The sequence below is a fragment of the Haemorhous mexicanus genome, chromosome 3 (genome assembly GCF_027477595.1).
Source record: "Haemorhous mexicanus isolate bHaeMex1 chromosome 3, bHaeMex1.pri, whole genome shotgun sequence".
In the NCBI taxonomy this organism is placed as follows: Eukaryota; Metazoa; Chordata; class Aves; order Passeriformes; family Fringillidae; genus Haemorhous; species Haemorhous mexicanus.
In genome coordinates, this window is record NC_082343.1 from 6,138,312 (window position 1) to 6,165,679 (window position 27,368).

General features: G+C 40.7%; 1 protein-coding gene across 2 annotated transcripts in view; it reads left to right on the forward strand.

The window, feature by feature from the left end:
- The window catches only part of SPTLC3 (serine palmitoyltransferase long chain base subunit 3), an 82,163-nt gene that overhangs the window by 36,709 nt on the left and 18,086 nt on the right, over positions 1–27,368 (forward strand). For both annotated transcript variants that reach the window (XM_059840656.1, XM_059840654.1), the window contains exons 5-8: positions 7,761–7,885; positions 10,468–10,561; positions 18,969–19,074; positions 26,424–26,643. In XM_059840656.1, the coding sequence (XP_059696639.1) occupies positions 7,761–7,885; positions 10,468–10,561; positions 18,969–19,074; positions 26,424–26,643 (545 nt within the window). The remainder of the gene's footprint in view (positions 1–7,760; positions 7,886–10,467; positions 10,562–18,968; positions 19,075–26,423; positions 26,644–27,368) is intronic.

Consider the following 27,368-nt stretch of genomic DNA (forward strand, 5'->3'; position numbering starts at 1 on the left):
AAAATATTTAGCAAAACTGGAAAGTGTAAGAGAAGAGCCACAGGGATCATCAAAGGTCTCAGACAGCTTCTGGGTGAGGAGCTACTGAGCTTGCTGTCTCCAGCTGTCACAAATGCCTGTCATCTGTCTCAAAAAAAGAACCTAAGGGGAGAAATTTTAGAAATTTTCAACATAATGTGTGATATAGAAGAGTGGTCAGGGTTCACTGTCCTTTCCCACTACCAGATGTACAGGGCATTGTATGAAGCTGGTAGAAGGTTTTCACCTAAATGCTGGAGGCTGCCAGACCCAAGGAGCTCATTGCTGCTGTGAAAAACATGTTCATTCTCCTGTGAAAATAAAGAAGTTTAATAAAGGACAACAGGCAACAAGGACCATGGAGCCAAGTTATTACAGCCAGGTGCATCTTGGCACTCAGCCAAGAGCACACTGTCACCTTTGGGGACACCCCTTAAATGTCTTTTCCCTTACATCAGCCTGTTGCATATTCATAGATCCTTATGCATATCCATAAATTAGTTTACATACTGTGGGAACTATTTTACATGGCCCCTCCTTGGGTCTGCCTTTCTAGAGCATGTGTGTCTCTTGGGTGTGATTCTGGCTCCTTCTTTTCACTTCCCCTTTGGGCCTTGGTCCACATTATCTTCAGACAGCAGATGCTGATGGTTGGCATATCAACAGCAGGGTCCTCATCCTGTGTTCACTGGATGCTATCCCATCCAAGCAGGCTTTACCACAAGCATTTTTACATTTTTAACACAATTTCACTACTATGTCTAAGCACAACAGAAATAAAAACTATATCTTTATAACAAAGTTACTTTAACATCACACATATAGAATCCATTTTAATATTTGCAAAAAGCCAATATTATAATATCTATCTATAATATAGACATATTGCAGATGCCAGACCTTCACACTCCCTTGTGTTCTAAGGGCCAGTGGCCATGTCTGCAGAGGAGCACTCACTGATAGTTACTAGAAATACCCAAACTGTACCTGATTCACAATGTCCTTATGAGCTCTGAGAGATGCCAAGAGAGGATACAGAGAGATCTGCACCTACTATTCCTGAGAAAATTGATCATGGGTGTTATTTAAATTAAAACAGCTTTTGTCAGTAGCATCTCTCCTGTAGGTTCAGGAAAAGGTAATTTTTTTTATTTCTTTGCCTTGTTCATTTTACGTCAGGAAACCAACTGGGACATAAAAAGAAGTAGGAAGTTTTGGTTTTTAGGAATAAATGTTGGGTCTGAGAAAATTACTCTTGAATGTTGAAGGATTTAAGTAGCCATCCAGTACCTCAAGGTGGCTACAAAGATCTTGAGAGGGATTTTTTACAAGGATGTGGAGTGGCAGGATAAGAGGGAATGGCTTCAAACTGAGAGAGGGCGGGGTCAGATTAGATTTCAGGAAGAGATTCTTCCCTGTGGGGGTGGTGAGGTTCTGGAACAGGTTGTCCAGTGGATGCCCATTACTAGAAGTGTTCAAGGACAGGCTGGGTGGGGCTTGGAACAACCTGATCTAGTGAAAGGCGTCCGTGTCTCTGTCCAAGGCATTGGAATGAGATGATCTTTAAGGTTCCTTCCAGCACAAACTATTCTGTGATTCATTCTATGATTCCATAAGTAACTGGACACCAACTGTTCAACTAACTGGACTGTTGGGAATGTTAGGGCACTCCATATAAACTGGCCCACAAAAATATCTCTACTGTTATATGAATTTTAATTTTTCTCTCTAAAAAGTGTTATTTTTTAGCTTAATAAAACTGCCAGCACATAGGAACCTAAATAAATATGAAATTGCAAGTGTTCCCTCCATATAGTAAAAAATATGAAAGAATGACAACTTGAACGTAAAATCCTTTTTTTTTAGTGGCTGGAGTGGGAGTTGGCTACTATTAAAGGCAGATTCAAAAGCCTTTTCTCTGAGCCCATCCTGTTGTTCAGTGTTTATAGTCAGCCTTTTCTAAGCAGTGTGACTGAGAATTATTGAGAAACATGAAAATTAGTTTCCTGCTTGCTGCTTGCAGATGATAAGAAAATCAGCAAAGTTACACTTTTTTTTTAAGATAAGGCAGATTATCATGCTCTGTGCTCTCCTAGGGCCAGGCTGGTGACAGGACTGTCACATGGACAGCCAATTCTAATAATTCTCTGTTTATCTAACTCCCCAGTGTTCCTCATGGAGATGACAAATGTGAGTAACCGCAGCAAACGTGTGATTAGTGCTGCTTAAGCAGCCAGGCAGGATTCCTGCCTTTTGAAATGCTTCTCCTGTGATTATGCCTAGGACCAATAAACAAGATGGAGCCTGCACAGAACACTTGCAGGGTGATTCACTCTGGAGGGCATGTTAGGAGATTACCCTTTAGCCCCTGACTTGCACTCAGTTTTAGGACTTTTTCTTTGTTTGAAGATTTTTTTATGCCTGATTGTGATCTCATTTCTAAACAGCAGATCTGAAAATCCGTGCCAACTTTTAATTTACAGAAGTAGCTCAAACTCATTCACCTCCTTCCACTGGGTTTTAAGACCTAATGTGAATTTCTAGCAGCATTTCAAGAAGATAAAAATACTTATTTGGCCATTCTTTCTTTTATACTACTTCAAAGCTTTAATTAGGGCCAAGGCTCATTTTAAACATAATACCCTACAAACATGAATAAATGTTTCATTTTTCAGTTTGGAGAAAGAGATAAAGAACTGAATGTCCCATAATTTACAGTTTCCAAGTGGGATCTTAAGGAGAAATAAAGCCACAAAAATGAGACTTTGTCTGCATGTATATATATTTATGTGTGTGTGTGTAGATATACGCATATTTCATAATCTTAGATATTTTCTGATAGGGTAAATTCTCTTTTGTTATGTCCACTAACATCCTTTTCCTTTTTTTGCCTACCCTCTCATAAATAACTAATCCAGCTTACAATCAATTTCTAATCATTGGGTCAGGTTTGTTCCTTGTATTTCACCATTGCACAAGTATGCTTTGTAATGCAAGACTAATAGTCTGGATAGCCCATCTTCTGGCAGGTGGAATTGAAGGCATCTGTAGGAATTAAGGGTTGTGTGACTTGTTTAATACCTAAAGTATCTCTGATATGTGATGTTATCTGCATGCAAATATTTAGATACTTAAGATACTGCCATACAGGCTTTGGCATGAAGATGCTGGATTTACACTGAAAATTTTAACTTTGTGTTTTTCTAAAGGCAAAAAAAAAAAAAAAGGAAACAAAACCAGAAGATCTAAATTCAGCTGGAAGTTCTGTTAAAACTAATCTACTTCTTTTTCTGAGTATCACTAAATTACACAGGTACATTATTAGATTTATGACACCCAAGGCATCTTTGTGGTATGAAAGCCCAGTCAGTTGGCAGCAATGTTAAGAAAACTTGAGCATTTCCTTTCTATCAAATAATTCATCAAACCCCCTTTTATTGGGACTCTTTTCTGCACAGACAGTGTTAAATGAGGCAACTGCATTGTGCTTCACTCCCTCTCTTTCCAACAAGTCTCATTCTACAAGTGGAGGCTTTGCTAGTGGGTCTGTAGGACAGTGATACCATCTGCACCATCTGCTCTGGTAACATGGTGTAAAGAAATAATATCATTTCCACAGCTTCTGTTTCTTCATCTTGCTATTAATAACCCCTCCAATCTTGCTTTTTTGTAAAAGTGTGTGTGTCTTTCAGTAATACAGATTTTTTCATCTCTGACAAGCACCTTACCATGCAGTGTGTTCATCTTACCCAAGTGAGTTTGTGACCTTAAGTTTCAGATGTGACAAGGAAGTTGAGATGTTTTGTTCTGCTCCCCACCCTCCCAGGGATGCTGCTGACAAACCCTCATTTTCATAGTGTAATGGTTCTCAGTCACCTTGGTGAGTCATGTCAGGGATGCACAGGTTCCCAGCTGTTCTTTTTTCTTTCAAGGTCTTGTTGCTTGTATCAGTTTACTCTTCCAGCTTTTGTTTAACCTGAGGGGAGCAGGTGTTTCCCTGTCTTCTTTGGGTCTTAGAATTCCAAACATAAAATTCTATTGCAGGACACTGTTGCCAGTGTTCTGGCAGTTCAACCAGTCTGTCATTAGTGAATATGAACCTGAAAGACTGTATTGGGCAGACTAACCAGTGGCATAAACCACCTTGTCCAAGCTGAAAATGTCAAACTAAGTCATGACTCTATGGGTCATGGGAAGTCCATTTTCCATCTTTATCTCTCTAATAGTCTGGCAGTGACTTTCAGCCCAACAGCATGGGTAAGTGTATGAAAATCCTGTGAAAACACAGTGTACTTCATGTTCCCTGTCACCAGAGTGCAGTGGCAAGTTAATGGAGGGAACTGGGTCATCAGATTTTGAAAAGGAGGGGATTTGCTGTGAGAAGTGTGGGAATCTGTGGAGGTGGTTCCCATTGTGAAAGTCCACTTTTGATATGATCTGTGATCTTAATACCTATATTGTCTTGGATCACAGTAACTCCTGCTGTATTGTATTACTTACAGCTGTTCAGCAGGGAAGGATAACTTTCAAAAGGATTTTGTCTCCTAAAGATCCAGGTACCTTTCTCTTTTTTTGTCTTAAATCTCTCCTGGTGATTTGGTGTACATTGTTTAGTTGTATCCTCATTTGTTGGGTCAAGCCAAGCTGCAGCCAGTCAGTGGGGAAATTCTAATGTCTGTTTATAGGGCAAGTGTATTTACAGTAGATTGAAAAGATATATCTAGTATTTCACTTTTCATTCATCAGATCATGATACTGGTCTTGAATCTAGCGCAATACAAAACATTTTAAGGGCCTGGCTAACCTTACTTGACATCTCTAAGGTTGTATTTAATGAAGAGCTGTGTAATTACTGCCTTTGTTATGCAGCTTGAGATGCTGAGATGTTTCAGCTTGTGCCAGTTCCTTTGGATCAAATTTGCATCTGTCTGGTAGCGCTGTTTGTGCTTGTCATGGTGGTGGCTGTGACCAGCTGGGAGTGCTAGTGGACAAACCTCATCCCAGCAGCACATGACTGACCCCTTGTTTCTTCCAGTGGAGAGAGGTGATAGAATTGATGCCATTTGTACAGTGTCCAAGGACTTCCTGTGTAGAAATATCTCCTGATATGATTAAATAATTGCATAATTATGTGCTTTTTCAACTCTGTTCAATGTATACAGCTGTCATGAACCTCCCAGTGACAGTACTGGTGTGTGTTGTACTGCTTCTGCAACACCTTACTTACCACCAACAATATTGCTACAGTAATTAACATGATTCAAAACCAGGGCTCATTTTGCAAATCTTTGTCATTCAGGACTTTGTTTTGCTAACCAATTTCAATTTGTATTCCAGGATTTGTAGGCAAGAGTGATGTACAGTATCATCTGCATTCACACTTGGGATTAGTAAATAATAAGTAGGAATCAGTCACTATCAAAATGAGTCATTCTTCACCATGACAAAATCAATAAAAATAGGGGCAAAATGTGCTATTCTTTTGTGGGTCATCTAATAGGAGCTTTAGCAGAACACTCTGTATTGAGTCAGGCCTTTCCTGTTTATAAAAACAGAAAACATGTGATGCAACCCCAAAAAGCAATTTAACTCCACCCCAGTGTCAGACTTATCCCTGGAAGAGTCAGAGACAGTTGTGTCATGCCTTAAAATGCCTGCCTTGCAAAGCACACACTGCTTGTTTCTCATGCTTTCACAAACCTTCTAATTCAAGCTGTGACCACAGAGTGCTTGGCTTTCAGCTTCCATTTCAGACTTCGTCTTCTTTTGGTGTGCTGATAACCCTGGAGTGACAAAATAACATCTGCAGGGAGCACTAAGGCAGCTGATCCTGCTGGAACTCTTAGTCGTCCATGGGTGCTGTAGGTTGAAGACTGGATGGGCCCAATTTGCAAAAAATACAGAACCTCAGAAATACATGCTGAGTCCTGCTGGGCTTACACCTTAAGACAGATTCTTACCCACGTTTCCAGTGAGCAGCTCAGCTCTGAAACTCTGTTTTGTGTTTCATGGAGCCTGGGTACTAAACAGTAGCTGTGTGCAAAGCCAGCTCATATCCTCGTGTGTCTTGGGATGTACACATTCAAAAAGCAGCCGTCCTCAAAGAGCTTCACACAGCTCACACGTAGTGGAGTTTCTGCAGAGCCACATTTTCTGTGTCACATTACCTAATTCTCAGAGCACAGAGACAACCCATCCCCAGGTACATGCAGTGTGATACAAGGAGTGCAGAGACACTCTTGAAGCTCTGCAGGAGTAGGCTCAGGTCTAGCTCAACCCAGGAAGGCTCTGGCAAAATCTCTGCAGTACTGCTGTTCTTTACTGTCCATGTAATCCAGGCTTTTCAAGAAGCCACACGATCTTTGCTCCTTATCTCCCTGATAGTTGGAAAGTTACCTGCCTGATAGATATTTTTCCAAATGAATGTCATTCTTACTTTAGATATTTAGTGAGAAAAAATAATGAAAACACTCCTTCACTGTAACCAGCTGACTTATTGCTATTGCTGATACTGTTCTCTTGACATTTATACTTGATTTTTTTTTAAATGAGCTCTGCTCCATGATGAAGGTAAGATCATCTTCCTGACTCATCATTCTTGTTGAGACACTCTAGCCAAGCTTTTGCATTTCTTCCAGTCATCTGCCTCTTGTCCTTCACAGTGAACACAGTTTTCTTGTTCCATCCATTGTAATTCACTATATATTATTGTGCCATCAGCTTGTGCAGTGCAAGTGAGGTAACATATTCACTTGCCTAATTTTTTTCTTCTGTTCTCTGATTACAGCCTTATTCATAGGGGAAATACTCTTTCAGAATCCACAGGCCACTCTCTTTTCTTCCCCACAGATCATCCTGTAAGAGTTCCTTCTGCCTTGGTCCCTGCAATGCACAGCCAGGCAAGCAAAGACTAGAGAGCTGGCAAGTTGAGATGATTCCTTACTGTTCAAAGCTATCTTTTATCTCAGTCTCTTGACACCACTCTTTTGTTTGTTTGCCTTCTGTATTTTGTCATCCTTCACTGTGAGTTGGGCAGGAAGGATACTGCTTTTGTTGGGTAGTTGGAGAGCCTTACTTGTTTGGAGACTTCAAGCAGTAATATTAGATTACTAATATGCAATAAAGAACAGTCTCTAGTGTTGCATTATCATTTATGTTTGCTGTTGAGAGGAAAGAAAGAGCAGAATTGTCATCAGTCATAGGGAGTGGAATAGATTTTGCCTTCCAAAGCAGAAAAATATGGAGAATGCTTTTGTTCTTCTATCCATATAAAATCCTAATTAAGGGTTTTGTACATGTATATCAACAGAAAATAGAAAAGGAAGAATTCTGTTGTCACCCATTTTTGTTTTCACATCTGGAGAGAACTCAAGAATGCTAAATGTTTGTCCCACATTTCCTACAAAAAGAAGGTATTTTTGTCCTCACTGCAGGAGAGAGAAAAAGACAACAAATTAGTCTTCAGAATAAACTATGTCAAAAGTTATTGTGGAAAAGGAAGCTTTTTTCCATAGCAACTGCTTTGCTGCCCTAACAGCAGCTGTATTTGTTAGCATTAGTCACAGCTGGTTTGCACCTCTTGCATTAGCCCTCATGCACAGGATAAAAATGGAAAACTCTCATCAGAACTTAATGTCACATAGCTTAATGACACACTTGTAGCCTGTTCTTTTGTATCTTTTGTGTCATAATAACTTTCACAGTTCAATGAGATTTAATATTCCCTGTGCTTCTTTCTGCAGGCACCTTAGACAAACATGTAGAACTAGAGAATCTCGTGGCCAAGTTCCTTGGTGTGGAAGATGCTATGGTGTTTGGCATGGGCTTTGCAACTAACTCAATGAATATTCCAGCCCTTGTTGGAAAGGTGAGTACTCCCTTCAGGAACATGCAGAACAATCATTTATTAATTGTTTTAACTGCTGTTGCAGTACTCTGGGCTATCAGTGAGTGGAAGGGCTTGATCGAGGAACAGAGCTTGGTATCAGGAATGTGTGAGTCATAAAGCTGATGACCTTGTGACTTTAAATAAGCTCCTTTATCACCTGTGCTAGCACTGAGTGTTGCTATCACACATACCTAACATCTGCTTCAGGATCAGTGATAGAGCTCTCTGGCTCCTCTTAATGAAGTTGCTTCTCCTTAAAAAGTAAACAAATGTTGAATTTCATGTCCAGGTGTTGTGGGATGAAGTATTTAGGCTACTTGCTGAGATTTTGCCCAGCTTCCTGTGATGAAAGATGATGATTAGGATAGTTTTTACAACACTTTGTGAAAAAGAAAAGCACAGTGCTTAGCATTCCTGCTGAACAGAGCTCCATCCAGCCCTGCAAAGAAAGCTGGCAGCAAATGCAAGTCTAAAGCTGTGATCATGTTACAAAAGTTGGGTTCTTGGTGCTGAAGGGACCTCCTCTTCAGTTTGGAGTAGATAACTCAAAGATTTCCATCATCCTGTCACTGGTAGCTGTGGACATTACAAACAATTGCACTGTGCTGATAGCTGGAAAATGGGTAACTCCTCCTTGGCTTGTCCAGGTGTGGAGCATCTGGAAGTGTGCCATGTAAGCACAAAGAATGACCTCCCTCTTGGTGGAGGTAGAATAAATTCAGTTTGTGGTGTACGACCAAGACTTCTGAAACGCCAGCAGAGAGGTGAAGTCACTTCACTCTCTGTTGAAGATGATTGCAGCTATTGCAAGATCTCTAAAATACAAGTGCTAGGCAGGGAGAGTTGCTTCAGTCATCCAGAACAGGAACTTCAGTCTGCAGCAGTGCTGGAGAACTTGTCCAGCAGTTTCAAGGGGAACAGATAAAGAGAATTAATGAAGGTAAATTTATGAAATTGGAGATGTACAGTGTGAGATATGCACTTGTCTTAGCTGTGTAATAATTTTCCCTCCCTTACCTGGCTTCATGTAGAGATTCAAGCCTCTGTCAGAGGTGGGATAGATATAAGTGGCACAAATAAAGATATTAATGTATGTATTTTTAATAAATAAATAGGTGTATATATATATATATGTATATATATATATTTGGAAATTCTGTATGTATTATTATATATATTACAAATATTAATCAACTACCCTATGTTTGAGAGATTTACTCCTATGTTTTCCTCTATGATTAAGTCTAGCAGCTACATTTCCTTGTCAAGCTGCCTCTATACTTACTGTTAGTTCTTCAAACCAGTCTCTATGGAGATTTTGTGAGTATCTCAACCTAGGCCTAATCTATGATTCCAGAATAAGTTTTTGCTTAATTATGTGTAATGAAACACAGCAAAACATGTTCAATAGAAAGCAGAGCTAAACAAGGGTTCAAGCTTGAATTTCAACTGTGAGTCCTGCCCCTTGTTAATATAATAGGCAAATTTACTTCTCCCACATTTCTATTTTCAATTCTAAAAACAAAAGGAGTTTTCAGATGAGTTAATAATAAAAAGTATACTACAGGTCAACTCTATATGCATTTACCAGAGAAAGACTCTGGTTTCTAAACTTCACTCACATCTTAATGAAGGTGGGACTGACAAGGTAGCAGTCTCTCCTCATCTCATTTCTGCAGTCCAAAGGGCTGATGTCAGGCCAGCCTCACTATCACTCCTCCTTACACTCCTGCCCTTGAGCCTTTACATGTGGGGTGGTGGCTGCCTTTTCCTTACAACTCAAAATGGGCTGTGAACAGGTGATAGAGGAAGCAACATTGTCTGATTTTACTATAAAGCACTCAGTCTTTAATAGGGTTATTTGCTGCTTTCCAGTTACAGGAAATATTGGACCCCTGTGCATCACCTGGGAATGCCTGAGAATCTGATCCCACTATTTCAGCCTGCCTTTGCAGTGCACCCCTGTAGGAATGTGTCTCCTGTTGACAGAGTGATAAAACTGTTTTTTGTCTCTTAAAAAAGGAAAAATCTCAGAAGTTTCTCTCCTCAATTAGGTAAAAAGACACCTCATAAGACGCTGGGGTTTTTATCTCAAACTTAAGGATAGCCAATTGGACAGGAGCCAAAAAGTCCCACCAAAGCAATTTACTAGAAGAGAACAAAGAAACTAATGGCTTTTGTGAGATGTTTTACCAAGAGAAAGAACTTCTTGCACCTGGCTCAGTTTTTCTCTGTAAAGAGCTTTGTTATTTTGCCTTTTATTAAAACTTTTCTGTTTCCAACACTACCACAGAAGCCGTCCTGCTGATTTGCTGCCATCTGAGGTGGCTGAGCTATCTTGGGTGTGATGTAGATCTCCAAGAGCTTCTAAGACCTAACTCAAAGAAAACCTATATCACACCCTGGCAGGAAAGTGGCAGAAAATTCATTGAATGTTTAATCCTTACAGTTTAATTGGTGCAATGCTCTATCACAGACAGATGTGTATGCTGGCACACACGTGCACACAAGTTTGCAGCCTCCCAGTTCATGCAGATGCTCACTGTACTCCTTCTCCACAGGGCTGCCTCATTTTAAGTGATGAGTTGAACCACACTTCTCTCGTTCTCGGTGCGAGGCTTTCAGGTGCCACTATTAGAATCTTCAAGCATAACAGTGAGTATTGAAGTTGGAAAACTTTAGAAACAGAGTTACTCACACCTCAAAGGCAAGAATGATTTCTTTTAATGCTTACTTTGCTGTCAGTTGCCAGATGATGCTTTTGTCCAGAGAGGATGATCAATTGTTTGATATTATGAGTGGTTTCTGATGAGAAAAATTACTAGTTAATTAATTGCTATTGTGTCTTTTTGACTTGCTGAATGACTGTGTGCTGCCACAAAAGTTTTATTGTTATTGTCACTGTAGCCCAAACAGTAGAAACACACTTGCAAAAACATGCCTGTTTCCAGCAGGTTCGGTGAAACCAGAATTACCTTGACATGGCATTCCTCTGAAGCAGTAACTCTGAATTCCCAGGGATCTAATAGCAAAGATGCAGATGGTTATATCAAGAGCATAATCCCAAATATTCTTTGAAATAGAATATATTTGTATAGAAATCACACATTAACTTTGCAGTTGTATAGTTATCTTCTAAAATACTCATGCTCTCTAACTTTTATTTAGTTAGTGCTGCTGTGGTTACTGTCAGAGACATTGGGACTGCCTTTGCTGACAAGAGCTTGTTTTTTTCCCTTATTCCTCAATACAGTTCCCTTTTCCAACCTCACTGCTGCCAGCAGGCAGTGATTGCAAGAAAGAAGCTAGTGTAGTGGTGAGAAATCAGAAGAGTGGTCTGATTACCTTTCTTAATGACTAATACCATCCCTTGTCTTTACTAAGTGTTGCTTAAGGGAAGCAAAAATGAATTATGCATATGCTGTAAAGGCCTAAGGATGAGTTGGAATGAAAAGCACACTATAATTATACTATAAGATGTTGTTATAATTAATATCAATTCATAATTTGGGCAAGAAGCAATTTCTGAAGATCATTCAAGGATTAAAGACCATCTGAACAGGAGTATTTTTACAGAATTAATTATTCATAGAATAACTGTAGCATACCCCAACTTGGTCCACTTCCACAAACCTGGATATGCTAAGCATGGTTGCCACACCAGTCTTTTCTCAACTTTTCCTTGGTTGTTCAAAGCCTTATCCCATTCAATCAGGTTGCATCACATCCTGAAGGTTGACCTCTTACTACCCAAATCCAAACGCTCTCAGCCTCTCCACCCACCTGTGCTGTGTGCAGTCCAGCTGGCTTCTGTCACTTCCCACATCATTTCAGAAAACATTTCAGTCTGAGGAGTAGGTTACTCTCAGCTGTGAAGATATCACCTGGAGCTGTCAAGCTCACTTTAAGGAATTCAGTCTCTAACCATTCCTCAATATCTCATTCCCCTCCCCAGAACCTCATACCTAATCAGCTTCTGTTGCACTGACAGTAAATTAAAGCTGATGCTCTCCTGAATAATGGGTGAGCCTAAAAGTAATAGTGAGCTACCCAAACAGCACTAATCTAGCACTGGAAAATGCAACAGTTCCATTAAAGGATCTTGGCATACCTCAATGGAAGCCCATCCAAGTTGCTTTGGAAAAACTCATTGCTTTCAAGATTAAAGATCCTATTTGCCAAAAACCAGCTTTATATGCCATTGCTGGGACATCACCTTAGCTTACTTCCAAAATGAAACTTTGGGAACTTTTGCAAGTACTGTTTGGAATTGAGTGACAGCTTTTGTTGTCACAATTTTGTAATCTTGAGCCTAAGCTGCATTTAGAGAGAGCTTCATGTGCCCATGCATTCTCTCAGCCCACTCTGAGTCTCTTGGCTGTGGTTAGGAAGTTGTGTCTTTTAATATTTCCTTAATCATACCATCAGTTACACATCACTAACAATTAAAATCACAGATGCAGAGATGTATGTAAGTGCCTTTTGCCTTGGGGGAAATAAGATGTGTTTTGGGGGAGTTAACAGTGGAAAGCATAACCCAGCAGGGCTGCTGCCTTTGTAGGATGCAAGCTTTCACCCAAAATGGAGCAGACAGCCTTGTGCCCTCTGGGTCTGTCAGGGAGTATGTAACATAAGTCAGTACAGCAAAAAATTAAGGACCAAAACTGTATTAATTAAGTAACCAAAAATTCCAGCTTGGGTTGGGAGGGTTTTTTTCAGTTAGACAGATTTTGTTTTGTTAGAGCAGAGCTGTGTTGCTTATTCTCCCAGAGTCATTCTTGCTCATGTGTGGGTATGTGACATATACAGGCATGCCCAAATTGTCAGACTGTGCTTGTGCTGTTGTTGTCATGCTTAGGAAGAGGAGAATTGAGCCATGCTCCATGTCACACTGCTTGGTGTGAGTGCAAGGTTCCTTCTGCTGGATTGGCCCTGTGCAGGAATAGAAAACTTTGCACTTCAAGCTACTGCTTTAAGATCTTTAATAAGCATTGATTTCACCATCAGGTTCTAACAAGAGCATAAATCTCTCTCTTCTTTACTTTCCCTGCTCTGTTATGGAAGAACCCTCTGTCTAAAGAAAAATGATACAAAACTTTGTTCTATGATCAAAATATTTCACAGAAAAGAGAGTAAAATCTACCATTTTAAGCTTGCTATGAAGTACCTTCATCTTTCAAAGGCTGTGCTGTAGCTAATTTTGCAAAACTATTACTTTATTTCAAAGCATGAAATCTGTAATAGAGGATTGATTTGTCATCTTTCAAAAGCAAATATTATTATTTTATTATTAATAGACAAGAAAGAATCTCATTACCTTAATATGTATAATGTAGTTCTTATTCTTACAAAAGTTAATGAGGTTCTATTTCAATAAGTGGGTAGCTCTCTTAGATATTTCACTTTCCATAAAATTCTGTATAGCTTTGCTAGAACAGACAAAATCCTTAGACATCTGTGCTTTTCCTAGGTGCAATAAAAGGCATCTGGATATCTTTCCTTTTTGACAAAAACATTGCATGGATGTATGAGAAGGTTTTCAAGCCCTAAAGTGAATAATAGAAAAAAAAAAAAAAAAGTGCTGTGGACCTATAAGTCTGTTTTTATTTGGACATAAGAATGTTTCCTGCATCCTGACAGTGAACAATCCCTTCCTTGTAAACAGACAGGAATTTACAGGCCTGGGCTGAAAGAAATGCACAGGCACACACACCTTCAGATCATCTGTGGGAGAGAAATGTAAGAGAATATCCCATCTTAGCCCCATAACTCAAATCCACTGAACAGGGCCTTCCCTTCCTGTGGGCTCTCATCAGCTCACTCCAGTCTTCACCCTGCTGAGGGCATAGCAGTATTGGCACATGGGTTTTGGCCTTAAGGGAGTTTTTCTGTCTCAGGCATTTGTGAGGTTTTGTGGGTGCAAGCAGCAAAGTTCAGCTCCCTGCAGCCCCTGCTCTGAATCACAGGTCTAGGGGATTTTAATTTTTTTTTTCAATTTTATTATAGAGTCTAAGCAGCCCTAAATGTATGCAGTGGTGTTCTAGTGGACTAAAATCATTCTGATCTGCCCATAAAGCACCTGCCTTTTGACTCCCCTGCAGTGTGCAGTAGGAGAAGGTGGGATGCTAAAACATCTCTTCACCTCTGGGGCAGTAGTGGCCTGGCCCTGGTCAGTTTTTTTGCTAGAAGGTGTCTGATGTTACCCTCACCAGCCTTGGTCTCCAGGGAGTCTCTCCCACCTTCCCCAAGTGACAGGCTTGGGGGTCCCTCAGTTAAGTGGGGCTAAACTCAGATGTTTTTACTTTCTGCCTCTGGGAGAGATTGACCATAGGTTTTTGGCCCTTTTTTTTTTCTTCTTTTTAATTTCTAAGACAATCTTTTCCTAACACCATACATTTAAAAGTCCTTTTTCAGGACCTCTGACCTTTATCTAGTTAAGTATTAGCCAAAATCCTTGACCCTTCCAATAAAACCTGAAAAGCAAAACCAAATATTTACCCATTAATCAGCCTGTGATTTTATCTAAGTGGCTCTCTCTCAGCAATTCTGGGTCTTACACTGGTATCAGGTGTTCCTTCAGTGAACAGGTGAGGGTGTTATGGACTGATTATATCCAAGTGAGTTCTGTTCTTAGCAGCCTGTAAAAGAAGGCACCATGCAAGGCTTAGGATTTGTTTATTCTTTCTAATTCTACTACATTTTTCCCATGTAGCATCAAGCAACTCAACTGCAGTCCTGTTTTCAGGTTTGGATTTGCAATTGCCTGAAAAGTCAGTGGGAATGTTGTGACAAGGCACAGAACTCAGGCCATGGGGGAAAAAATATTTACAGTTCTCTTCATTGCAAGGGATTGCAAGGGATTGCATTCACTGAGCAGTCAGAACAAGTGATCCTATGAGGAAGGCAGGAAATTGCAAATCATAACCCAGGTTATGCTTTGGTTAGGTGAAAATCCAGCCTGTAATCTGGTGCTTGAATCTGCATCTGAAATGACTCCTCCTTATGCACCTTTTCAATGTTGGGAAAGTAGTAGGGGATTTTTTAGTTTCTCACAGATCAAGTGGTTGACAACAAGTGTGTGATGCAGGTATGAGCTGTCCAGGTTTCCATACAAAACTCAGTTTCCATCTTGGACAGCAATTGTGAATTTATGTTAATCCAAACTCTGGCATTTCTCAGCCTACTCAGTCAAGTTACTGTTTTGCAGTTAGATACAAGTGCCATGAGGACACCTTGAGAATGCACAGCTGCCTGGAGGAGGTGTAGTTAATAGTGAAGGAACTTCTAGGTGGCCAAAGGCCTTCACCTTTCAGAGCAAATATATTCTCTAGCTAAAAAGAAAGAAATAAAAGGGAAAAAAAAAAGTGGAAAACTAAGTGCAACTAATTAAGCAAGCAAATAAAATAGGGGGGAAATAAAAGAGATTAATAAGCAGGTAAAAATTACAAAGAGATCTCTTTGGTTGCAAAACTCCAAGAGTTTGTGGTGGCTTAGTACAAGACAGTTCCTTAATTTTTAATTTTTTTTTCAAAGTGTGTGGGTAGCCCTTGAATTTCAGAAGGGAGGGCAGCGTTACAGCTATTACAGGGCAGGATGAAAGGCACATTACCCACGAAGGTTTTGTGCTCCTTGAAGCCTCTGGCCACTATCAGAGACAAGATTGTTGCCCAGATAGGTGGACTGCAGCCTAATCCAGTTGGGTGTAATTCCCTGTGACACACACAGACGCTGCCAGGGCAAGGAGACTGGTCTGTCCTGCTCCCTGCACGCTGTGTCTGCATTCACCCTCTCTGCCTTGAGAAAGCCACATCTGACTCGCCAAGTGTGCACAAGGAGCTTTCTTGAGCCATTGCCCTTTACCTTCAGAGAGATTGGTATTTATTGAGGGGCAGGGAGGGGAGTCTCAGGCTGTTGCTGTGGCTGCAGTGATCACCACTCCCACGTTCCAAACAAAGATATCTGTGTGTAGCCACGGGGTCTGTGCCACCTTGCATGAGAGTGCAAAAGGGGAGAAAGTGAAAATCAGAGTTACAAGCACAAAGCAAAAAGAAGAATGTGACAAGAGTAGCAGCAGCCTGTTTATTTTAATTAAACAGGATTCAGCTGACATCACACAGCAGGTTTCCAGCCCACACAGGGGAATGGTGATGACATCCCCAGCATTGCAGTGTAAGGATGAGGGCCTCCAGAAGCCTGCTGTCCCACCTGCACTGCAGGCAGCATGACACTCTGCCTGCTCAGGTTCAGACTTGCTCCAGCCCACTGGCAGTTTGTGTTCCTGGTATTACTCTTGGATTAACTGTGAGAGATCCCAAACAAGGATTATGCAAGGTCCACCAGCCCACTGATAGATGCACAGTCCCCTCTTAGGAAACTTTATCCTCCATATCTGGGGAATATGCTGTAAGGAGAAGGTGGAAAGTGAAACAGGGATACATTTGGTTGTGCTTTGACTGATTAATCAAGTCAAATTCTTAGCACCACCTCCAGGGCTGGTGAGCAGTTGTTGGCCATTGCTGCTGAAAACGCTGGGCTGGTGATGGTCAAACAAGGAAGGACTGTTATTTTCTCTATAACTGGTTATTCAGGATGGACTCGTGCAGCTCATCATCTTAATATCCTCATGTCTCTCAGTCTAACTATATTTAATGAGTAAATAATTTGATATCTGAATGTCATCTGGGGCTGTGCTGTCATTTCTCCTGGCATTCAGTATATCCCACTTTCTGAAAAGCTTAAGCACAAGCACATAGAGCGCTATTTTCACCTTGAAGAACAGGAGCAGCCTTTTGTGGGCAATACTAAACATTTTTTTCTTTCTGCCTATTTCCCCTTTCCAAATGAGGCAGTTAATAGATCAGTAAAATTAATTTGCACATGAAAAAATTATGTGTTGACTATTACAGGCTTCAGAAAGGGTCACTCATGCATGTTTTTCAAAATGAGATGTCAGAAAGAATGTGAGATAGCCCTGATCCTGCAAACAGACATGTTTTTAGCCTGTACTCCAGCAGGACTACATTATGTGTAAAATCAGGGAACCTCATCCCTTGAAGAGGTTCTCCCCAGTCTGAGGTCTCATGTTCCGTGGTAGTGTGGACAGAGGACTTATTCACAGCCATGTCTTTTTTAAAACAGAATTATATACAGTTCACTTCATTTCCTCTCCCTTTTTTTTTTTTTTTTTTTCATGTGCATGTGCTGAAACAACTAAATCTTCAAGCCCTACTTGAAGCAGGCAGAATGACTGCTCAGAGGCAGAATGACTGCTCAGAGGCAGAATGACTTTTCTGAAGTCAAGAGCAGATCTGGACTGACACATAGAACACTGAATTGAAAAACCCTGTGTGATTCAGAAAAGGGGTTCAAAGGTCCCAAAAGGATTTAGAGACACTGACATCAGTAGAGAATAATTTGGTGGAGAAAAGGGGATGTCCAAATTTTACTCTGAGCTCTCTGCCATCCTGAAGGAGCCCTTTAGGAGGAGTTCTAAATATTATCTACTTGAAACAAAAGAGAACGTGAGCAGCTACAAATTCTCAGCTTGGTTTTAACTTCCCCATATAAAGCACCAAAGAACTTTCATTTCCTTGATTGCCATCTAGTGGAAAGTGTGCTGTCTGCATTGCATTATTCCTAGCAGCATTCTCCATCTCAGAGCTCACTGAGGTGTGCAGGCCATTGCACCACTGAAACAAGGGGCAACTGATATTGTCCATGCCTATTTTGTGCTTTGTAGAGTACAGCAGGGATTTGCTAGGTCAGGTGCAGAGTGGCAGCTTGGTTACTGAGAACTTTACCTTCCACCAACATCACTGAATGTTCCTGGGAAGAGGTGAGGCATCAGGATGTGGAAGGGTTCAGGTCATTTCCTGGCCATCTCTCAGGGCACAGGTTACTCACAATGGGCAATTCATGTGCAGATGGTTCCATTGCCCTAGGGCAGAAACCAAACTAAGGGTCAGTATTAATATTTCTAAGGTGTATTTTTTTTTCCCTCAGGACAATTCATTTTACACATTAACTTTGTGCTATTGTGGAAGGTTGTACCAACTGTGTTAAGATGTGCTGCTGAAGCAAATGGGGCTGTATTGTGGAAAAATGCCATTGATTTTCTCAGCCCGCAGTTTGAGCTGATCTGTAGTGTTATTTGGGTATTATGAGACTCCACAGGATGTTCTTGGAAAACATTTTGAAATGCCAATTCAGATTCCTGAAAAGCACCTGAATAATTCATTTTGAAGAGTGTCCATTCATTGGAGACACCAGAATGCTGGTGCATTGAGAGTCACATTTGGCCTGACCCTGATTTCTGTGGTATTTTTTCTTGCTTCTTCCATCTTTTTCAAAATTTCAATGGTTTTCCTTCAAGATAGTTTTTGATGACCACACCCAGCCCTTAAGGAAGCAGCTAAGGATCATAATCTTGTTCCAGGCCTCCTTATATTGAAGTCCTGCCAGTGCCAAGCATTTAGGCACCAGATTAGTGTATCCATACCATGTACTTGTATCCACCTGCCTCTTCCTCTCTCATCAGGAACCTTCCACTTGATTTCCTTCTTGAGGAGGACAAGACCTCTCTTGCTGCCATCCTTATGTGCTTCATGCAGCCTTGTCAAAACCTTTGCTGAAGAAATGCTTGTTGTTTGTGAGCTTGTGGTTGGAAAGCAACCAAAACTCACAACTGAAGCCTTGATAAATTATGAGTATCAGCAGCCCCTACACAGAACTGCTGGCAGCCTCAGTACTGAAGCAAAGTAATTCCCTTTTGCCTTTAAATACAAATGTGTGCTGAGTATTTCTAGAAGTTTCCCAGATCAGGTGCATTACTGGAAGCCTTTTACAGCTCTTCTTGTCACTAAATTGCATTCACACCAATGAAAGGAATTGTTGGGTCTTGCCTACAAATAAAAGAAGTTTATCTTTAGGACACTTTGTTTTTTTTTTTTTTAATGTTGTCTTTTTCTGAATAGGAAAAATAGCAGCCAAGAGAAAATTAAAAGTTCTTGACAAAAATCTCTTAACATTTTTCCTTCCTCCTTTTTCTTGTTTTTAAATAAAGATATGCAGAGCCTCGAGAAGCTGCTGAGAGATGCAATAATATATGGACAGCCTCGCACCCACAGAGCATGGAGAAAAATTATCATCCTGGTGGAGGGCATTTACAGGTATGCTTGTGTTGTAGAAAGATGAGGATTCTATCATTTCTGAGGACAAAATGATGAATTGAGTGGGGTAAACTCTGACTCTAGGTATCTGAGGGAAATCTTAATGAGAGTGGAAGTTGCACTAACTTTCTGTGATCTCATGAATATGTTGATTTCCATGATGACAGCCTGAACCTTGTATCCTGTAGCTCCAACTAGATCCTCTACATTGTTCTGAATGTTGATTTAGAAAATCACAGTTGGGTGGGAGATGTACTGAGAGCAAGACAGGTAAAGTGATGCATGTTGTGAACAGATGTGATAAAGTTTGTGAAACTATAGTTGATGAGGAGTTCTTCTGAGTAAGAGTTGTTTGTTACACATGGGCAGATCAAAAGACAACTACACAGAATTGATTAAGCTCTGCATGCCCAGTTCTTGCCCACTTGTTGAAATCTTAAGCTAAACTTAATTAAGTGATATCAGCACCTTGTTAGTAACTAGTGCTGGATCTAATAGACTCACACTTTACCAGGAAAATTGAAAGACTGGCTTTCAAAGAATGTGATATTTAATATTGCCCTAGTCCCTGGAGGAATTCAAATGAGAGAAGTGCCTTTGAGAATGCATCTGACAATAGCAGCTTCAATAATACAATGTAATTATAGAGCACCTAAGTCAAATAGCTACACGGTGTGGTGCAAGGGCAAACAGTCACTGGAGTTGAGCAGTGAAGCAGTGGCACCAGCCAGGCTCTTCATCCTGGGCTTCATCCTGGCCACTGCTCCAGTCTGGAGAAGGTTGCTGGGAAGGCAACCAGGGAGCTCATGGAGGAGGAGCCGCTCCTGGACAGGAGTTGGAGAAGGGAAAGGCTGAAGAAGCAGGGATGTGAACAGAAAGAGGGTTTGCAGGGATGTAGGCAAGGCTACTGCAGTGATGACAGGAGATGGGGGAGCAGGACAAGGGTGGTTTGGGGAGTAGCAATACCTGCCCCAGAGAGAAGGAAACCAGAGCAAATCATTCACAGGACATGACAGGGTTTATAAAAGGGACATTAAAACTTTCTATGTGGGGATTATATCCTGTGTTGCTGAAATACAGCCAGTCTAGATGGGCAGTCACTTATGCCATTTTACTGCTGGCACAGCTTAGCCAATTAGCTTTTTTTTTGGTAAGAAATCTTCTAGGATCTCATGTCATCACAACTTCACAGTTGTCAGTGCTTTCTTTTTGCCTAACATTTTCCATCTGCAAAGAGACCAAATCACTCCTTATCTAAACACCTGTCACTCAGAGGTGAAACAGGATCAGCAGATCAGCTGATCCAAAGCAGGCTGAACGTGTCCTTTCAACCAGAATAAACACAGCAAAACTACAAATAAACATTGCTTGGCACTACTAAAAGAAAGCTTGGATTTAAGGGCTTTGATCACTCAGAAATTAAGTGGACCACCAACATTTTACTGACAAATGTTCCCTGGGTCACATGGCTGGCAGAAAAGGCTCCAGCTGCTGAGCTTTGTTCACTTTTAAATCCTTTGTCCTGAATATTGACCACTAGGGAATGAGAAGGTAGACTGGTAACACAGAGGCATGGATCAGTCCAAGAAGTGGAACAAACCCACTGTCAGCTATTTAAGTATTCTAACTTATAACTGTATTTCCAGATTTATGTTTGGTGTAGAGTTTTCTTTTCCTGTAGCTTTACAGTTCATTCTCAAATGAGCTTTCATTTGCCAGAATTCAAAAACCTTCTGTTGAAATGCAAAATAAAAGCACCTTAAACCTCAGAATACCTACTTAAAGGAACCATTAAGTTCCATCAGCTCCATAAAGGCCAAATAATGTTAAGACCACTCATGCCCTGAGTGTCTGTGCTTCTGAAAGGCATAAGGTCCTGAGAAAACAAAGCTCAGGTCTCTGATAGTCTCTCGTTGGAAACTGTCCCTAGCAGTAGCTGGGTGGGTTGGTTGGTTGGTTGGTTGGTTGGTTAGTTAGTTAGTTAGTTAGTTAGTTACTTAGTTAGTTAGTTAGTTAGTTAGTTAGTTAGTTAGTTAGTTAGTTAGTTAGTTAGTTAGTTAGTTAGTTAGTTGCTTTCACAGTCTAAGCAGATCAGAAATTGGAGAGTGTGGTTTGGTTGTAAAGGAAATCTGCTGTGGCTTGAGGGCGAATGCCACCATGTGCCACCGAGCTGTGTCCCTGCCACCGCTGCCAGCCCAGGCCCCAGGGCACTGCCAGGAGCAGGCTCACAGCCCAGGCACTCTCAGCCAGCTGGTAGCTAAGAACATTTCATATGCAAAAATTAAAAAAAAAAAAAAAGCTGGAGAAGGACAGAGTAGAAATGTTCTTACTCTTTTCATGTGTATGTTCTTTCCTTTCTTGGCCCGGGTTTTTGAAAGTCTAAAATTTTCCAGCCCCATATTGGCTAATGATAGTTTTCTTGAAGATTTGCCAGATGTCAAATTAGCATTCATCAAGAGGGTTTAAGAGGAGTTAGAGTGCAGTTAATGTATTCTTCTTACAATAGTTAATACCACTTTTTATTTTTTTTCCTGAAGTTATGCTTCAGGGACAGCAAATATAGAATTTAAATAACTTGGTCAGAGCCATTCTCCAAGTTAAAATATCTTGATTTGCAAGTTTGGCCTGGCAAATTTTTACAGAAATGCTTTTTCCAGAGATGCAAAAGAAAACACTAAGCTTTCCTTCTTTAAAAAAAATACTGTTATATGGGACACCATAGTCTTAGCATGAAGTTTATGGTATGGAAAGAAATTTGCCTTCTGTTTCCATTAGGAGTATCTTAAAGTGTTTACACTTACCAGCTGGCAAAATTTGAAAAGGGTCATTGTTAGCCAACATGAGCATTTCTGGAAATCAGACTTGTGTTTGGAACCATAAACCACAGATTTTGCTTGGTTACAACTGAAGGCAGAATTGGCCCCTTGACTTGGGAAGCACTCAAGCTACATGTCAAATAAATAGCATTAGGTATATTTTTGTTTGCTTTTTAATGTCTCTATTATCTTAAAAAGAAAAAAAATCATCAAAAATAAATATAACTCTTAGTGAAAGCTGGTTTTTAACTTGGACCAGCCTAGGAGCAAATATATTCAGTTTGTGTTCCAAACTGAGGGAGACCATCTAGTCATCAATCTTGACTCCAAAAAGCATGAACAAGTTTTGGCAGTAACCAGGGCACAAGTTAAACTGACTTGCTAAATAATATTTTTATTATTTGAATTCCAGCTAATGTTTTCCTTGGCTTCTACCATTTCCAGTTCAGGATTAATCAGTTACTGTGTTCTTACATGGTTTGTGGTAGCTTTCTGCTCTCTTCCAGGCATATTTGCTTAGGAGTCAGATAGGCCAAAGCTCAGGGCAGAACTTATGGAGCATCAGAAATTGATAGAAACAGATTGGTTTTCATTTGTTTTTTCCTTACTTTTAATGTAATTTGTGTATTTTCCCTTCCAGCTAAGAAAATAGCTCTGATCACTTAGATATTGTCCAGTGCCTTTTCATGTGCATTAGAAGTTCCTTGGGATTCAAAGCCAATAGTGTAAGAAATTTAGCAGGGTTTCTTTTTATTTCCTGGGATTAGGTCACTGGACTTCCAGAAAAAAATGAGGTAACATTTAATGTCTTTGGCCAAGGACCAGCATTAAAGGTTAAAATTTCTATAATTTCAGTGTTGAAATGGAGTTGTATTTGAGGGCAGAGTTGAAAGATTTCCTTAAAATTATTACTCTAAACTACAAAACAGAGATTGTTGTATGAATGTACAAAGCTTATGTAAGAAAACAGTACCTAAAGTAACTGTTAAATTGGGATGTATATGTCTTTTGAGTAGCAGGCCAAGAAAGGAGGGATTTTCCCAATTACAAACTAGCCTGAAAGGGGAACAGATAAACTCTTCAAATGTTGAAAAGACAGTGGTGCTCAAGGGCATTTTTAGAGATAAAGTAGATAAGAGGTGGAATATTTGTAAATTGGTTTTCCTGACAGGAAAAAAAAAAGAAAAAAAAAGGATGTGGTACCATAGTAGAATGTAGAAACCCCTTTTCCCAAAAAGTTTCAAGATTAACTGGGTAAAAAACCCTATCAATATTGTGTCAAGGGTGAGTCTGTATTCCAGGTGAAGTGACCATTACAAGCACACACCTCCTGTCTCTCAAAGCACCTGGATCCACAATTCAACAGCTGCATCAGGAAGAACATCAGTGCTTCAGTGGGGATTGAATCAAGTTCCAAACTGGAGTGTTCTAAAACTTTAGGCTTTTCTCCTCACATCTGGAATTACATTCAAAATGAGTTTTTCTGCCTGTCCACCACACAAGGGAGATGAGGGTCAGCTGAAATCTAGAAGCTTTCCATCCCTGCCACCAAGCTAGGAATTTGTGCTACAAGACAGGATGTCATACCATGTAATGAGAACACCTGGCCTGGGTAGAGCCAGCTTTAGTTCATTTGCATCTGGGGTTTTTTTATATGCCCTGTGTGCTTGAGCAGATCTGGAAACAGATCAATACATTTGTACACAAAGCTAAGAGGCCCAGCCAGAGTGAGACAGAACCAGTACAGTTCACTTCTGGCTCTTTGGTTTAAGCTCACTTGACATAAACATTTACTGGAGGATTCAGTAGACTTTCCATTAGGGCTACTCACGGGGTTATGGGAAGTGAGCTTTATCTTGAAGCAATTCTAGAGTGGTGTGCATATCACTAACCATCACTCAGGATCAAAAGAGAGACCAAGACCAGAGCTGGCAGCAAAACAGTTCTCATATCTGTTGTCAGGATGGCTGAGACCTGTTGCAATGGCTGCACAGAACGCGTACATGACTCCAGCAGCACTTTATCTGTTCCATGGATGCTTCAAGGCCACATTAGGACCTCTGTCAACTATTGCATTTATGTCAGCCAGCATCTTTCAAGAGCAGCAGATCAAAACTGAAACTGAATACAAGTGCCTTGTTTTGCTAAGCAGCTTAGAGTTCCAAGAGAAATCTCCTACTCATATGAGAAAGAAAAGTTTTCATTAAATCTTCTAAATTACTAAATCTTGCATCAGCCATGTACCAGCTTCATGTATTCTGGGATTCAGAACAACTTTCCTTCCATTACACAAATACCCAGCATTTTTAATTTACTCTTTTTTACTCTTTTTGAAGTTAAATGCTGTCTCTCCTGCCTGAATCTCCATTAGCCACCAAGCCTAATGATGTCCACATAAATGTGGAAAAACAATTATTGTCCTTCTGTGCCTGTCTGTTGTGCCCAAGCATGCAGGAAGGTGGAAGGTGGGATTGCAGTTTGCAGAGGTGCTCCTTGGCTCTCTCTCCCTGCAGACCCACCAGACAGAGCTGAAAGCTGCCAAGCCCAGCACGTCCGATGGTGCACGTCCAAGCCCATCCAGTGCCTCAGTGTCATTTTAGCTGACTAATGTTTGACTCTGGGCTATGTGAGGACTGTGGGCCCTGCCCTTGTATTCACTAGGAAAATAGCTGTGGTGGTTTAAATTGCTTCTCCCCCAGCTGCCAAGTGCCATTTGGGAAAAGTGAGAAAGCCCAGTCCTCAGGAGCTTGCAGTACAATCCCACTCTTCTTTGCTGCAAGGGACTGTGGTGCCAACACACAGTCCTACAGCTGCCTCTTTGATGGCTGGGCAAGACAGAAGGACATGATTTGCCAGCAGTCAGCAACAGCCAAAAATATGCCTCCAGGCACACACAGCCAGGCTCTCTGAACCTCCCAGTGTGAACAGCACAGGCAACCCTTGTCCATGGCTACTCCCCCATGCTGTTACACTAATGGAGACTTGTCTTTGGGCAGGTCTCCTGCAAAACCAGTTTCCAAGTTTACTCAGGAGACCAAAGGATGAAGAAGGACTAAAATTGTGAGAAATTTCCCAAATGCTACAAACACATCGTGCTCCTTTTGTGGTGCCAAACTTCCAGCTGCACAGAACAAGTAAAGTGGCAACAAAGCAGCCTGTGAAAGCCATTGGTTCAGGATCCAAAAATTTCCAAGACACTATTGATTGCACTTCTCTTTTGTACTTGCTATTTGGGACCAAAGTCCATGTTTCTGGTCATCTGAAACTTGTTGCAAGTGAATACACCTTAGCTGTGGGCCTTAGCCACAGAGCCCTGATTTTCCTGGCCCACAACACACTGAATTTGTGGTTTTAGCCTTTAAAGACCTGCTTACTGGAGCTAGTGGAAGAGAACACGATTAACTCATTATGAAATGAATACTGAGTGCATCTGAGCATATCAAAGCATAGCTGTGGTCATCTCACAAAGGTTTTCAAGACACAAGTCTTTACAGCAATGCTCTGCATATGTCATCTTTATGGGATCAGAGAGCATTTCTTATTTATCTCCCTGAGCTTTCATTTTTCTGGACACCTCCTCTGTGCTTTCCCATTTACTGACATGACCACCAAGAGTACAAAAGATCATCTCTTCCCATTTCTATAAATCTCAGTATACCATTAATCACAGAATCGTGGAATGGTCTGGGTTGGAAGGGACCTGAAAGCTCATCTTGTTCCAAACCCTAACATCATGGACTGGGACATCTTCCACTAAACCAGGTTGCTCAGAGCCTTATCCAACCTGGCCTAGAACACTGCCAGGCATGGGGCATCCACAGCTTCTCTGGGCAACCTGTGCCAGTTCCAAATATTTTGGTTTTCTGCATGGCTGTAAGAAAGTAAAGAGAAAAGGAATGGAGACTTTTTTTTACTTTTGATTACTAGGTAGCAGGCTACATTTCCTAAAAAGTTCATATCAAAGCAAAAATTGGCAAGACTGGATTTCAGCTGCCTGTTTTAATCCCTGATTCTGTGAAGACTGGAAATGCTTAGAGTTTATGGCATTAGCTGTGGGTTTCACATGGCCCATCTCCAGTGTATGTTGGACCCAACTCCTCTGCATCAGATGAATTTCTCCAGAGCTGTTATGCCCAAATATTGCCACAGTAGCTGACAATGAAGTAAGCAAGAACCAGACTGACTTATAGCTGTTCTTTATAATATTTGTTTTGTAGAAATGAACTGTAGTGTGCCGCTTAGGGTAAGTATCTCCGCCTTGCTTTACACCTTTCCTTCTCTCCTCTGACATGTTGACAACTTACAAACATCCAAAAACTTTTTGACTGGTTTTCAATGTTTGAATTCTAAAACTGTTTAACTCTTTTGTACCCATCTGCAAGTGGGAATGGGTTGAGAGTTGTTTTTCTTTTTTTTTTGGCTTGTAAGTAAAAATTGAGATTCCAGGAGAACTTTGGTGGACTAAGGCAATCAATGGCTATATTTTCTGTCAGTGGAGGGTTTGTTGTTCACCCCGATTCTCTCCATGAGCAGCATGGAAGGGTCCATCGTGCGCCTGCCAGAGATAGTCTCCCTGAAGAACAAATACAAAGCTTACCTCTACTTGGACGAAGCTCACAGCATTGGTGCAGTGGGAGCAACGGGCCGAGGAGTTGTGGAATATTTCGGGATGAGCCCCAATGATGTTGACGTATTAATGGGAACGTTCACAAAGAGCTTTGGCGCAGCTGGAGGATACATAGCTGGCAAAAAGGTAAGAGGAAATCATAAACAATTTCACATCAAGGGTGTGGGAGCTGCTTTTGTATGATGTATGATATTTTTCAGTATCTTTTTGAACAGACTGCTTAACACGAGCGCTGTTCTAAAGTTAGCATCATTTTTGTTTGGATCCCAAATGCACATCAAACAGTCAGACTTTCTTATTTTTGTCTCATGTTCATATTATGTAATTTCCTTGAGTTGGATTATTCTGTGCCACTCTGATGATTGTTGTTTGTCTTGGAAATGTTTGGACATGTTGTGGTTGGCTAATATACTTCCCTACATTAATTTGCATGCGGATTGCTCATTACTTTGTTTCACATTTGTAAACAGTATGTGAAGCAATATTGAGAGATTAAAACCACAGTTTCATCCACTGATAATAAAATTCCTAAAGAGTTGTGGATTGACATAGTTGCATTTTTTAGGAAAATGGAGAAATAGGTTACTGGGGGCCTTTTGCAATAGTAAATTCTGTGTCCTCATTTGCTCCGCATACATTAACAAAACAATCTCTTGCCAACAACAGATGTCAACAAAAAGCAGAGCTGAGTTTGCTTTAACTGGGGTTGTAGAAGAGAAAGCATAATCAGCACCATTGTGAAATGTCATTGGTTTTGTTGCTCGACAGAGAGATCAAATGGCTGCTGATTATTTTCTCTTTTCATACCCAGCTGAATGTATTTTTTAAGCAGTCTGCTGAATGAGTGGGAA